This window comes from Crocodylus siamensis, chromosome 5, assembly GCF_052110815.1.
Source record: "Crocodylus siamensis isolate JL-2025a chromosome 5, ASM5211081v1, whole genome shotgun sequence".
In the NCBI taxonomy this organism is placed as follows: Eukaryota; Metazoa; Chordata; order Crocodylia; family Crocodylidae; genus Crocodylus; species Crocodylus siamensis.
The window spans coordinates 120532508-120547722 of NC_143399.1; the positions used below are offsets into that span (position 1 = coordinate 120532508).

Genomic DNA, 15215 nt, shown 5'->3' on the forward strand with positions numbered 1-15215 from the left:
AACACTGCACAAGTATTTAAAAAAATGGAAGTTTATTTTTCTTTCCATGGCTCAAATAGCAAATAAAAAGAATTGGGTAAGGCATCAGCCATGACAAGTCCCTGTGTCCAGTGGCTTCATAACACCTCAGTTCCCATATACAGTTCTCAAAATGAAGTCACAATGTTAGTGGTTAGACTCCCTGGTTAACCAGACTGAAAGTGAGCACACAGGAAGATGAAGACTGGCTTACTTGGCTGTAGTTACATGAGTAACTTTAATTCTGCACATGGTAGTTTACTAAATGTACATACAAAATTCCTTATTGATAAATATTTAAACATGACAAATGTTATTTCTGAAGAGTTGAGTCCCTAAAATGTCTATTATTAGTTAACATGTAAATTACATACTTGTTTCCTAGGTTGCTTGAACACATTTTGAACTGTCAGTTATAGGTTTACACATGTATAAAAAAAGTAATATAGTTTGTGGAATTGAGCTAGCCTTCCCTACTCTAAAATAAGTCCAAAACCTCCAAAGATTCTGGCATATTTTTAGTTAAGATGCAGCGTACTAACAGTGTGCTAGTATTCTTTCCACTCTGAAGCAGCTGAGGCAGTACATTTCATTTGGGATTTTTAGATGCCCATAGTAAATATTTCCGAAATGCAAAGCATGTTTGATATCAACATTAAACTAGAAAAAGTAGCTACAATGTTCCCCATCATCAACACAAACTAGACTAAACAGTACAAAACCTACAAGTAGCTTCAGCATAACACACCATGTTCCCATAGTTTAGTATTAGGAGCACAAAAGGAAGAAATTAACTGATGACACCAGAATTTCCCAGACCACACCTTAACGCAAAACACATTAGTGCTACGGAACGAGCTCCACTTTGCTCAAGTCCAGGGGTTTTTAACACCTACAGACATTGACTATTTGCAAACGGGTAATTTCAAGGTATCAGCACATTAAGAGGTAAATGCCCATTTTGGGCGTACCTGTGCCATACCACTTATGGACTTCAACTTAAATCTATTCTGACCCTTCAGTTTTAAGATACCATATCATTTACTAACTTACAAGTGACAAAATGTGCTCTGGATTACTCAGAGGACCAGAGTATGGCACACATTTTAAAAGCAGACACTGCTAGTTGACAGCTAGTTAGCGAGATTGTTCAGATAACTGCACTTCACACTGGAGCACACTCTCCTACTGATGCACAGGGACACTGTCTCCATGCAACGAGTTGAAAATACACCCTTGACTATGTATTTCTATGTTGTTTTTTTTAAAAATTAAGGCATATTTAAATGTTTCCATATACAAGATTATACCACTTTAAGTTGAATCACGTAATGCAATGTATAAATGACTCCCAGTATAAGTTATGCAAATATACCACTCTTTTATAGTCTGCTCATCTCCACAGCAAGAAAACTCCATACCAGTTAGTTAGGTATCACGTTCACAACTGTAATTTTCAAGGCAGTAGAAGACAAGATGAAGTGACAATTCTTAAATGATATAAAATTTATGCTTTACAAGAAATCAGAAAGTACTACTTCTTTCTGTTTACAAAAAAGACTGCCTATGAAACACTACATTCAGAAGAAATGTGATCATGTAGGCAATTATGAAATGGGTTGAACTCTGCTTCTCTGGAAGCCACATTAATTTTTCAGTGAATTTGACTTTCAGTGCAGTTCCAATTCATGCTTTTAGTGATACATTACAATTTCCAACATGTTAGGATAATTTCAGTCATTTGAGCCTTCAATGGCATGCTTATAAATTATGGGTTTGGTATTTTTTTAGTATGGTCAAGGTAGGAAAAGAATTCGGGACTTTAATTATAAAATGCAGCATCTTTCTCTGATCCTCTTAGCTAGGCTTTTCCTTTTCTTCTTCCCATTCTTCTCTTTGCTGTCTTCCATCTTTCTGGCTCTTATTTCTCTCATCAAGTCAAAAAATACCTAAAATTATAAAAACAAATGATAACACACATGTATTATTGATACTTTTATGCTGAGTGAACATAAACCATGATATTTAATCCACCTTGTTTAAATGAGAAAGTCCCAATACAGGTTCCCCTTGCTTTATGCTGTACATGCAATCTTGGATAATGGCACGTAAGTAGAATATGCATGAAGGGAACCCACTTTACAATGCAACAAATAGGGATACATTCCAAGACCTCAATTGTACTGACCGCCAGAGCCATTTCTACCACTTTTACAAGCCAGTTTTGGTACTCACCAACAGCAGTCTAACAGCATGCTGCACTTTGCACCCAGCGGCAGCTGCCCTGGGAGCAGCGCCACTGGGTTGCACCGTGCCCCCTGCCCACCTGTTGGCGAGATGCACATGGTGTCGCGTTGCTCCTGGGGCACCTGTAGCTCTAGAAGCATGGGCACCAGCTGCCCTGAGCAGCAGGCTTCCACTACACCGATCGAGTGAATTTACTTGCATATAAAATGGATCTTTGGTATAAAAAGGGTTACTGCATAAAAGTGAATTTGCACAGACAGAACCACATAAAGCAAGGGAAACTTGTACCTACAGAAGGCCTGGGTGAAAGGACAACTAACCTTAAGTAATCTTACTCCTCTTACTAGTTTTCCAAGGACATGCAATTTTTTCCAATGTCTGGTCGGTTCACCCCTTCCTCTGACATTGAGCCCCATCTATTCCCAAGATCACAGATTCACAGAAAAGTAGCTTTGGAAGGGACCTCAGAAGGTCATCCAGTCCAACCCTCAGGAACAGGAATTTTAGGAATAGTCTGGTCTAATCTATTCTTAAAGCTACACAATCAACCCTGTCCAGACCTCCCTACTACAGAGCAAACAATCTATACCAGCATGACCATGAGATAAAATTCCTTCTTGATCCCAAATGTGCTAATTATTCTGACCCTGAGTAAAAGGGAAAGATTCTCCAACTAGGAGCCTCCAAGCACTGTCAGATACCAGTAAAAATCCTGAGCCTTAGGTGTAGCCAACATCTAATATTTCTAACCAAGGCCAACCGCGCCCCCCATGCATAGCAACAGGTGGGGAAAAAATTCCTTCTCAGCCCTCTGTGGCAAATAGCAAACCTCAGAAGTGTAAGAAAAAAACAGACACCCTCCCGTGTTGCTCTACAATTTAGGGACACCAAACATAACTCTACACATCACACCCTCTAACGGCAAAGTCAGAGTTCTCCTTTCTGTACCCCCTCCATAAACTTCTCTCAACTCCTTTAATGTTTTTTTTTTTTTTTTTTTTTTATAACTAAACTAGTTGCAGCTCTTCTTTCATCTCGTGCTGCCAACCTGGATCTCTCCAATATCCATCTGCTCTGGGCTGCACAGCTCTTCTTGTGATCTCCCAGCAATGTGCATATGGAGGGGCTCCCAGGCTTCCAACTGCTACTCTTTATAGCACACTCTAGGCATAGCTACTCCCTAGACTATTTGCTGACCACTGCTTATCCATCCTCTTTGAAAGCCACCAATGAAGGACATTCCACAACTTCCTTAAGCAGTCTATTCCACTGCATCCCTGTTCTAATAGTGAAGATTCCTGCCCCCCGCCCTGAGATTTAATCTAAATCTACTTTGCTGCAACTTCAAGCCACTGGTATGTCATGTTTTTAAAACTTACTTCCATTTCTCACACGAAAATATAGCTTAAATCATAGCATAGTTGACAACTGCAACTTTAATAGGTTAACAGAAGCAGATAGAACTATCTAGTTCTCATGAGAAGTCTCATTTTTACTAGATCAGGTACACACTAAGACACTTTATTCAGTTTTCTAGGTTCCACTCATGATTTGAGTCTAAAAACTAGGGATAAACAGATAAAGATCTTCTCGGCCGACAGCAATAGCTGATTATTCACCAGACATACTGGCCAATACTGATCCAATAACCGATTTACAGGAGCACAGCTGGGTAGTGTGGAGAGAAGTGCCCTGCAGGTAAATCTGTGGAAGGGATAGGGCATGGGGGAGGGAAGGGGTGTAGGAGTAGAGGGGGCATATTGAGGCCCCCACAGTGAGGGAGAGAGTAGTGCAGGGGAAGAGGACGCTGTCCAGCCAGGGCAATGAATGGGACCCTGGGGCTGCAGCAGGGAGTGGGACAGAACTGTGGGCAGCACAACCAAGGGGATCAGAGTCCTGGCACTTAAAAATGGTGGTAGGGGTGCTTGAACTAAAGCTCAGCCACCATTTTTAAGTAGGGGGATGCTTTCAGGAGCGTAGCGAGGGTGGAGGCGGGCTGCCTGCCATGGGCTTTCTGCCCTACTGCCTCTGGAGCTGCATGCTGGCCATGTGTCCCCTGCCTGTCCAGCAGTGGAAGGCACAACTCACCAGCACCACTGCTGCCAGACAGGCAGGGGATGCACAGTCAAATGCAGCTCGCAGGGCAAAGGCAGCAGGACAGAGAGTGGGCAGCCCACCTCCACTCAACGCACATGCTCCTCCATGCCTCCCCCAGGGGTGTGTGCAACAGCAGGGAGCCACCCCCTACTCTCAACCCCTGTGGCTCTCCCATTCCCTGCTCCAGCCCCAGGGTCCCATTCATTGACCTGGCTGGGCAGCACCTATCCAGAAGGCATATCATATTTATTGGTGACCATCAGCTACACCAGGCAAAAAAAGCTGATAGCCTATAATGTTAATTTTCCTTTTATCAGTGCCAATCTGATACTGTATCAATATATTGGTGCACCTCTACTAAAAACACAAGCAAAGAGACTGGGAAAACCCGGCACAGTTCCTGGAAATCAGTTATTTGCAGTGTCCAGTCTGAAAACTGGACTTATTTCTGAAGTGGTGACTCAGATTTTTCCAAGGCTATGTAAACAAATCTTTAAAATAGCTATTAGCAACAGTTACAGCTCCAGGAATTTTGAAAGGGAAGGAAAAAATTAGGAAGTGGGAAAATCCTCCTCATCTGATGATGCAATTTAAGATCCTGCTGTCAATTCAGACTTTTAGATGAAACTCTGCCACAACCTGTATTTGTGCTTTGCACTAGTTTTATTCATTCTAAAGTATTCCAACCTGTTGGGATCCTAAGTGCTTAAATATAAAACACTCATCTTCAAGAATTTTTTAGTGGATGTATTTAAGCACATTCTATGAGATTTCCTTTCTGGAAAGGGAATTGTCATATAGACATCCACACTTCCCAGGAGTTTACACAGTATATTATTTGAAACATGTTGCGCTGGCCTCTTGTGAACTTTTTACAGAAAAAAGAAAGCTACTGTTCTAAAGAACATGTTGCCACAGACCAATCACAGAACAATTAAAACTGTTACTTTCACTCCACTTATTTTGGGGGAAAAAGTGGCATATTTGTATGAACTTTTCATCTTCAAAAGTCCTTTTGATTTCTAAATGGATTGTTACCTGCTTGTATTCTAAACCATCCAGAGTGTAGGATGTCATTCTTCTTCCCTTACTTAAGCAGCAATACAGTCTTTAGCTGCCTAGACTATTTAGCCTACTTGGAAGCTGTTCAATTCTTCTCCTAAGAATTGAACTTCTTTTCTGAAATAGGTTTAGAAACAGACCATGTTGAGCTGAGCGGTTTACTATTTTTCTAATAAGCGAGAAATTTAATTTATTTAGATCAACAGCTTCAGTTCATATAGTACAGACAGAATAGTTTCAGATGTTTTAAGAAACATTTAAGAGAGACTTCCTGGCACTTGTACAACTTTGTCAATTCACCTCAACCCTGGCCTGAAGATCTCAGGCATTGTACAGACTGAATTAACCATGAGATAGATCACCAATCTGCTTCTCCTTTTACTCTTCAACTCCATGGAGTGGCTATCACCACTAGCTCTGAAAACCTGGGGGCTGAATCAGTGTGTACGAACCAAAACTTGAATATTGAGAAATGGCTGAGGTAATTTAGTTGTGTAAAAATTTCCAGTTAGAGAAGCTATTTTTAACATTTCTCACAGATCGACTGTTCCCTCTCTGACCTCAGTATTCGCATACTCAAGGGAAAGTTACCTAATACCTCTAACGATGACACTGGAAACAAAAAATAAGATGGCTGAACACTAAGAACCAAGGTCTAAACATTGATATTGGGTTCATGGCAGATTATTTCATCCACAGAAAGGTGAGAAGAAAGATGAAAATATCCCCTGCCCCTTTTGATAGGGCTTGATCTCCAAGTATTTAATTTCTTTTCCTCTAATTGTTTGCTACCTCTGGGAATTCCTCTCCCCCCCTTAGGGTTTTTTTTTTAATTTTAATTTTATATACACTGTAACCATGTTGGCTTTCACTGCTCAGATATAATGAAGAATGTCTTACATCTGAAAGCTTGTCTAACTCCATCCCAACTATGCAATTAGTTTAAGAAAAGATAGCACCCTAAGGGCTGTGCTACAGATTTAAGTTAAAGCTCAACAAAAAACAGCTATAGAGCTGCTGCAAATTTTCAAGCACTAACTTTACTGATGGTTGGCGCTTTATAGCTGAATCATCATTTTTAGCATGTGATAATTACTTTGCATATGTGGCTGGTCTAAATTTATTGCATGATGAACCAGTTAATTGTGTAATAATTACTTTGTACTTGTGGCTAATCTTACTTTGCTCATGTGGCCAGTCTAAATGTATTGCACAATAACCAGTTCATGGCATAATTATGTAATATAAAACAGGGACCTAATAAATCCTTGCCTCCAGCATATTTTAATGTGACATTTTCCTCCTGTTAAAATCTGGGGAAGCAAACTAAACTTGACTAACAGTAAGGCATGAACAGATGTTGACCTTGTCATGGGAGAAAATGTTTTCCAGCAGGACAAACTGCAAGCTTTCAGACATCCTTGTTGCTGGACCAATCCCCAAAAAGGGTTGCAGTATAAGAGCTTCAGGACAAAGCATTAGTACCATCATAATGGAAGTCTGCAACAGATGTCCCACAATATTCCTGCAAGGCTAGCAAGTCAATCAGTCCTCCAGGCATCCCCCAAAGTACTACTGAAGCCCCAATCCTGGCCTCTCTTGAGCTCTGTCTAGCCACTCTAGTCCTGACCACAGAGGTATCAGGCCTCAGGTGGCCACCTCCATCTATTAACTGTCTTGCATGGCAACTTGCCAGATGTCTTTTGCTTACCACTCACCCAAAACCAGCATTGCAGCCTACGGGCACTGAAACACCATTAACAATCAGGAACCTCCAGGACTCAGACCCATCTAGAACCTCTATACCTGCGCGCGCGCACACACACACGCACACGTACACCATCTCTTCACTATGGCCTCTCAGTCTGACAAGCCCAGTGCCCTGAAAAAAGTGTGACATTAACTGGACCAGGAAGGGGGTAATGGATTTCAACAACCTCTGGGGTGATAATGACAAGCTTTGCTGCATTAAAATGAACTACCCAGGCACTGACCCGTTAGCACTGGAGCAAAACATTATTATTGTCTGAAGTGACTGCAGAACTAGTTGTTACAAATACAACATAAAGGTAGACAGGAACTGGCAGCTTCCTGGTATTCCAAGGAAGTCCAGCTCCCAGGTTACACCTGACAATAGGGTAAAAAAAGGTGTCACCCCACAGGCAACTCATTGATAGAAATGGCCACAGTGCATTTCAGGAAGAGGTGGTTTACCCATGTCAGAGAAGTCATGCTGCCATTTTGGCAAGTTGTGCATGTAGCCACCGTATTGAAATTCAAGATAGCTAAAATTAATTCATGTTTTGGTCAATATTTCAGCCCCCACTTGGGTTGGAAAACTAATTCCAGTGACAAAACAAACACTATTGGAACTGAAGTAACTGATCATAATGCATCCATTGTGGTATAGAATCACAGAAAATTAGGACAGAAAGGGACCTCAGGAGGTCATCTAGTCCAACCTGCTACTCAAAGCAAGACCATCTCCAATTAGATCATTCTAGCTGGGTCTTAAAAACCTCCAAGGCTGGAGAGTACACAACTTGCCTGGGTAACTTGTTCTGGTGCCTACCCTACTGGTGAGAAAGTTTTTCCTAATATCTAGCTAATATGTCGGGATTTGATTTACCTGCAATTAAGGAACAAAAAGCTAAATTCCAAAACACGTTGGACTGAGGCTTGCTGATGCATCACACAATAAGATCTAAGAAGCTGATACAAAGTCTCCATCCATGCTGCTGAATGCAGCATACCATATGACAGTGCTGAGCGTGGGGAAAGGAGGCCCCCTCCCCACCCCGTGGCCAGTGCCCTGCACTGCAGACCGCATGGGACTGCCTTTGCCTGCTCAGGACAGCACCATGTGGGCTGCCAGCGCCCGCAGCAGGGAGTGCTGGCCACAGGGTTGGGGAGGGAGCCTCTTTTCCCCCATGCTCAGCACCAGCTCATTTCCTGCAGGCGAGTGCGGGGTCAGGGCTGCGCGCTGCGCCCCGCCTGTACCTCAGGGCTGAGGGGGGAAACTGGGAGTGAGTGGGCAGAGGAGCCAGCGGGAGCATGGGGCCCATGCCAGTGTCCCAGGGCCAGTGCCGGCAGGGCCCAGAGCAGGGCAGCAGGAGTACAGGGCCCTGGCCAGCAGGGGCTCTATGGAGCCGGGCCAGCTTCCCCCTTTCCCTGCTGGTGCAGCCCAGCCCGACTCCACAGACCCCCTGCCAGCCTGTGTCCCGCTCTGGGCCCCACCGACACTGGCCCTGGGACATTGGTCCCAAGATGGTGACCTGGGCAGGGCACCTGTCAGGGGGCAGGACTACCCATGCAGCCCTTGACAGCTTGCCAAAACTGGGTAAGCAGCCCTCCACGCAAAATAACTGCAACCTCGGTGCCAATGTGTTAGCCATCTTGGAATCCCAATATGGCTACCACAACAAAAATGTTACGATCAATCTCCTCAGCTCATACAATGTTGCTTTTGCCATTGGAATTAGTTTTCTAACCCTTGTGGGGGCTGAAATATTGACAAAATGTGAATTCATGGCAGTCATCTTAGATTCCAATATTGTGGCTACATGCACTCCTTGCCAGATTGGCAATATGACTTTTCTGACATGGGTAGACCACTTCTACATGCTTGAAACGCATTGCACCTGCTTATGGCAATGAGTTGCTTAAGACAACAAAATCTAGAGACCTTTTTGGGTCAATTTATACCCTACTCAACTCAGGCATGAGCATTTCTGCTGGGGAGGTTTTATACTTGTGTGGCCTGGTCTATATGTAGGTCACAAAGACTGTCACATTAGAACTACGTAAATCTCCCCTTGCTCATGTAATATATTGCTTTGCATAATAATTCCAGAAGGGTTCTAACTTCAATGTTTACAACCTTTATCATTTACTTAATGCTTGGGTAAGAGTCAGCCCCTATCTCACCACTTTTCCCATGAAAACATGGGCTTCACCTTTAATTTTTTCTTGCCCATTTTCAAACCAAACTGCTCTCTATATTCAGTTTGACCTCCTGGTGCACGTTCCAGCTTTGGGCAGTATATCCATTTTTATTTCAACTAGATAACTCCTACCCAGCCTAGAGAAGATTCCAGTCTTCATTAGTAAAGCCATTAACTGTAGGAATAAAAGACCAGCTAAGACTAGTCCTTCCCCAGATGTTATGAATTTCCTGGCCACGTGTAAAAATATAAGTTATAAAACAGAATCAGAAGTCTCCATGAGGTTAGTTTGTCCCAAGAGATAGTAATAGATTCAGGGACTCGCATGAACAACCTTTGCAGTCTATGTCATAGACTTCATAGACTTCAGGACTGGAAGGGACCTCAGAAGATCACTGAGTCCAGCCCCCTGCTCCAGGGGTAGGAAGTCAGTTAGGGTCAAAGGATCCTAGTAAGACAGATGTCCAACTGTTTCTTAAAGGAGTACAGAGTAGGTGCTTGCACCACCTCTGGAGGCAGTGTATTTCAGGCCTTGGGGGCTCAGATGGTAAAGAATTTTTTCCTTATGTCCAGCCTAAAAGAGTCTTGGAGGAGTTTGAGACTGTCTGACCTTGTCATCCCTTGGGGTGCTCTGGTGAACAGGCGTTTCCCCAGATCCTGATGTACACCCCTTATATACTTATAGGAAGCCATTAGGTCCCCCCTGAGCATAGGGGCTGTTATATTTTATCTTCTCTACTCTCAATCTGAACAGACTACCAGCTCATTATCAACCAGCTATTGGATTTAACTGGAACTCAGCTACTCCAAATAGTCAAGAATGACCAACTAGAAGGGAAGCCTGTATAGGGAAATTTTGTGCTCTACTGATACTGTTGCACCAACTCTAAGGTTAAAGAAGCAAAAAAGTCAGTGAGCAGTCAGTCCAGAAATACTCACGCGGTATTTAAATTTGTTACTCATGAACGTAATATACTTAAACAGGAAAGAGCAGGATTCACAAAACAGGAGCTGAGAGCATTAAGTGAAAGTGATGACTTTTTATATTTAAAAAAAGTTAACAGTTACCTTGTCAACATTAGCCCGTGTTTTGGCAGAGGTTTCCACATAGTTAACATTCCATTGGTCAGCTCTGTTTTTTGCTTCCTCTACAGAAACTTGCCTTTTATCTTCCAAATCAGATTTGTTACCAACTAGCAGGAAGGGAACATTCTCATCCTCTTTTACTCTTAAAATCTGCTCCCTGAAGGAAGGAAGGAACATTATTATTATTATTATTATTATTATTTTAAAAAAAAATCTATGCATAGAAGGTATTCCTAGAACACAAGCAAAAGAACCAGGTTGCATTTTTTTTTTTTTTTTTACTGTGTTACAATGAAAACACATTCATTTTTTCAAACCATTTCGACAGAAGCTGAAAAAATCCTTATCTTGACATGGTGCAAAATAAAAGTAACAAAAGCAACTTATGTGGCTTTCCCAGTCAGTGGAGAATGATTCATTAAGGGTTTGTACATAAATGACAAAAGCTGAACTGTATGAGCAGAATTTTAAATTGGTAATTCATTCTACTGCAAGAGACATTAAGAGCATTTCACAGTTTCCTTCCTATTACTTTTCAAAAGTAAGTGCCTTATATTAGCCAGAAAGGTTGGTTTCATGTATGTGCTTAATGCACAGCAATCACCATTTTTAAGCTTTGTAAAAGAGCATAGATTAAAAAAAAAAAAAACCCAATGTAGCACACCCATGGAAAATATCTTCCTTTCAGGAGAGAATGTGAGAACGATAAAATAGATAATTATTTTTGATTTCTATAAATCTCTCTTTGTTTCAGTTACAGGTATCTGGATGGATTCAAGTCACTCAACCATTGGCTTTGATGGACCAGATGCTTCCAGTGATGGAACTGCTCGGATGCATGGTTTGAAGTTTTACTTACAACTCAAGAGTTCAACATGGGCTTTTGTAAGGGTCTGAAGGACCAAAGATTTCTTAAAAGGGGGTTTTCATTTAACTGACTTAAGTTGGAGGGTAGGCAAAACAGTTTTCCAGAGTAAGAAGGGGGTAGGTACTCTTTATCCAGGCCCAGAAAGTATCTGAGGGAGGCTCAAGAGTAAAATTTAGCATTCTGTGATTTCCCCCCCTACATGTTCAGAGGAGAAACTGTTCTGCAAGACGACAGAACTTCCAGAATATTAGGTGGGGTTTGACATTTGAGATCTCCAACATAACTTAATTTGTCTTTCTTCCAAAGAAAGAAGTTTTTAGAATTGCGCTAAATGTAGTTCCAGTTGTCTGAGATACACTATATGGAAAATTCGTCATTTGGCATGGGGAAGCTTCAAACAGCAGACAAAACCACCACTCTGGAAGCAGCATACATACATTGAGAAACCACAGCTAACACAAGCTTTTTAAAAGCAAGTGCACATGTTTCAATAAGGCTTGTGACGTGAATGTAACATTACAACTCCAATGGTAAAAGTCCAGCACTGTTAGCCCTACAGAGAACACTGAAACATTCTTCCATCATCTATAATCAGGACAGTATAAGGATGGAAGCAGGCCTGTTTCCTTAGGCGACTGGAGGCAGTGATTAGGTTAAAATCCACCAGTACAATATACTAAAAATCTGGGTATTTACACTGCTACAGAGAGTTGACCAGTCAGAGCACTGCCTAGTTGTCCAAGCAAGGTTTTCACAGAGTAATCACGCACATGAGCTGTTTAAGGATTTACCCTACAAGAAACACAGAGCTGTTTAAATCCTCTGTCTGAAAACTGGTGATTTTAAACAAGTGATTTTTCATGGACATGTCCCATCGTGAACATTAAATTTAAAAATTCAGTCCCAACTGAATATCCATTTAGTCACTATAACTTCCCTCTCCCTTTCCCCCAACTAGTGGGGAAAAAAGCAAACTAAAACTGTGTGCAAGTAACTCTCATGTATAACCCAATCATATGGAGCAGGTGGGAAAGAATCAGTAGTGTGACAACAACTGGTCTGCTAGAGCTCTGGGCCTAGACCACTCTGATGGAAACAAACTGCCACGTATTTCTGAGAGTTTTAGTGCTCTGGTCAGTAGCATACCCACAGCACTGAATAATCTGAGGGAATTTACACCACACATTAGTTGGATGCAGGCTATCTTGCTATGTTTAAAATAAAATCATCTCAAAATTAGTTTAAATACAAAAGTGTGAAACCTTGAGATTTTTCCAATAGTCCACCCTGTCTTAGAAGTACACCAAAAAAGGATTTTGACAAGTTTAGTTGGGTCTTAAGTTTCTTCCCTGCCAATAAAGTATTTCCCAATCCCTTAGAAACAGACTAGATTCAGTTTTTTTTCAGGTTCTGAAGGCTGTTTCAGCACATATTGCTACTGGTCACTTTAGCTGAATGTACTTATCTTTTAAATTGCTGGAAGACAATATCCTTTGCAGTGTCATGTACATGAACGGGATCTTTCCTGTCTTGGTATCTAAACTGTAAAGTAGGATTTCACCAGTTCTCTAGGGCAGATAATCTAAACCTCTAGCATGATCCATTTTAAAGAAGTATTCTAGCCTCCAGAATGGGAAGGAATAATTTTGTTCCTTTAAAACATCTTTTATGTATCCTGAATTCTGATAATAGCTTGTCATGTGGCAACATCTCTAGGGTCCTCCCCATTATCTTATGGGGAGTTTGCCCTACCTATTTTTGGTACCATAGTATCTACCATAGGTAGGGTAATGGTACCCTAATCTCCACCTATTTTTGCACACTCGTTTTTTCTTACACCCAGGTGGTAAGCCAGAAGCCATCTTTGCTTTTCTAGAGTCCATAGTTCAAAGACCCCCTATGCATTGCAACCTGTTTTGCCCATCCCTTGATTGGTAATTTAATCAATTTTAGATCTTTAAGGGACTTGAAAAGGTTCAGCCTTTGAATAGCTGATTAGTTTGAGCACTTGTAATTTACTAGCACTTATTAAAATACTAAAAGGCTGTTTTACAGATATGAATAATGATATAGTCCACCACCCACGTTGGGTTAACCTCCTGCGTGCCTTGAAAGACTCCTGAATTACGAAACTGCCACATAAAACAGACCGAACTAGCCGTCTTAAGCAAAATTAAAAAAAACCCCTGAAGTTACTGCCTACAAAAGGAGAGCTGAGAAGTCTTCTTGCATACATCCTTTCAGACCAATGGACAGAGATACATGAGCAAGAAATATTCTTTCATGCAGTGGTTAATTTGGTGTCATTATTACCATTTCAGGAATGGTGCCTTAACATACACCTGAAAAATTAATTTCATCCTCAATCTATGGGCTCATTCAGGTCATCTTTTCACACTTGGAGAGCTTCAAGAAGCTGTATTGCTTACTCCAAACTATCAGTATTAAACCTTTATTTTGCTTTAATTCTTTCCCATGGCATTTTTAAGCTAACCATGGTATGGTACCATAGTATTCCATGGTATTTTTAAGCTAACTACCAAAAGCTATGAAGCAGTTTTCCTTTCTATGGCCTTACTGGACTGCACTAAAAAAAAAATATATATATATATATAAAAAATGTTTTGTTATTTTTCTACATTATACTAGCACCTTGAGATTCTGCTCATGGAACAGAACACCATTGTGCTAGGTCAGGAGTGGACAAAGTACAGCCTGTGGACCAGATCTGGCCCAACAAGGGATTCTAGCCAGCCCAAAGTGGGCCCCCCAGCCCCGTCCAACCAAGGTGTGAGCGGCTGGTGGTGCCACCCTGGGGCAGGGATGGCGTGGTAGACAGAATCTGATTCCTGGCAGCCCCACAGTGGCAGCTCACTCGACCCAGCTGACAATGCCAATTCACCTTGCACCCACTGCCAGGGTCATTGGATGGAGTAGGCAGACAGAGTCTCCATGGAGACTGGCTCCAGACCCTCATGGGCAGAGCGTGCTCAGCTGGGTAAATGGGATGGGGCTGCAGGGCAGGTGGAGAACAGCATCTGGGAGCGGGATGGGTGGGTGGAGCCCAGGATCACTAGGTGGTGACAGCATGGGGCTAAGGCCGCAATTCGCTCCCCACACATCCCTGCCCACTGAACCAGCATCTGTCACAGGGACATATGGGGAGCAAATCACCGCTTTGCCCCAGGTCCTGGCCCTGTGCTGTCACTGTCCTGTAATCCCAGCCACCACCCACCCATCCCACTCCCAAATGGTGCTCCCACCTACCCACAGCCCCATACCATCTGCCTGGCTGAGTGCACCCTCTCCAGAATTGTCTGTATCAATTTCCACACTTTGTGATCCACTGGCAAGCACCCTTAAAGGTGGAAGGTTTGAGAAGCTAAGAGTACCTCTTTGAGGATGAAATCCTCATGTTAGACAGAGTCCAAGACATTTGTTGATAGACACCATATGAGGCTCTCCAGCACTCATTTTTCATGCAGCAGCTGGTTTTATATCTGTATTTATTCTAACATGAAGCAGTCCACATGCTATCACTGGCCTGTTTGCTCCTGTTGCTCCTTCATAAGTTAATAAGGAAATAAGCAAGAGATGAACATTGGTACAACACAAAAATCATGGTAGAACAAACAGCAAATCAAGACTGCCCTGGGATAAATGTAACTTAGTACTTGCATTATGTGCAAGTAGGCAGCCTACAAAATTACTCAGTCTGAACCATGTGCATCAGCCCTTCTGAATCCTGCCAAGAAGCAGTTCCATGATAGGCCCCATGTTACATTATCATTTTTGGCACTTCGGAGACCTGAAAAGACAAAGATCAGGTACAAATGACTGCAAAAGAATCTGTATAGCTATGCTCTAAGAGGTCCTCCAAGATGTCACGCTAT

The 15215-nt window shown here is 42.2% G+C and overlaps 1 protein-coding gene across 2 annotated transcripts in view; it reads right to left on the reverse strand.

The window, feature by feature from the left end:
* Window positions 1-15215, reverse strand: part of RALA (RAS like proto-oncogene A) — a 48978-nt gene continuing 33763 nt past the window's right edge. For both annotated transcript variants that reach the window (XM_090050073.1, XM_090050074.1), the window contains exons 4-5: window positions 10437-10611; window positions 1-1967 (exon numbers count right to left, since the gene is read on the reverse strand). In XM_090050073.1, the coding sequence (XP_089906199.1) occupies window positions 1845-1967; window positions 10437-10611 (298 nt within the window). In that variant the 3' untranslated portion in view covers window positions 1-1844. The remainder of the gene's footprint in view (window positions 1968-10436; window positions 10612-15215) is intronic.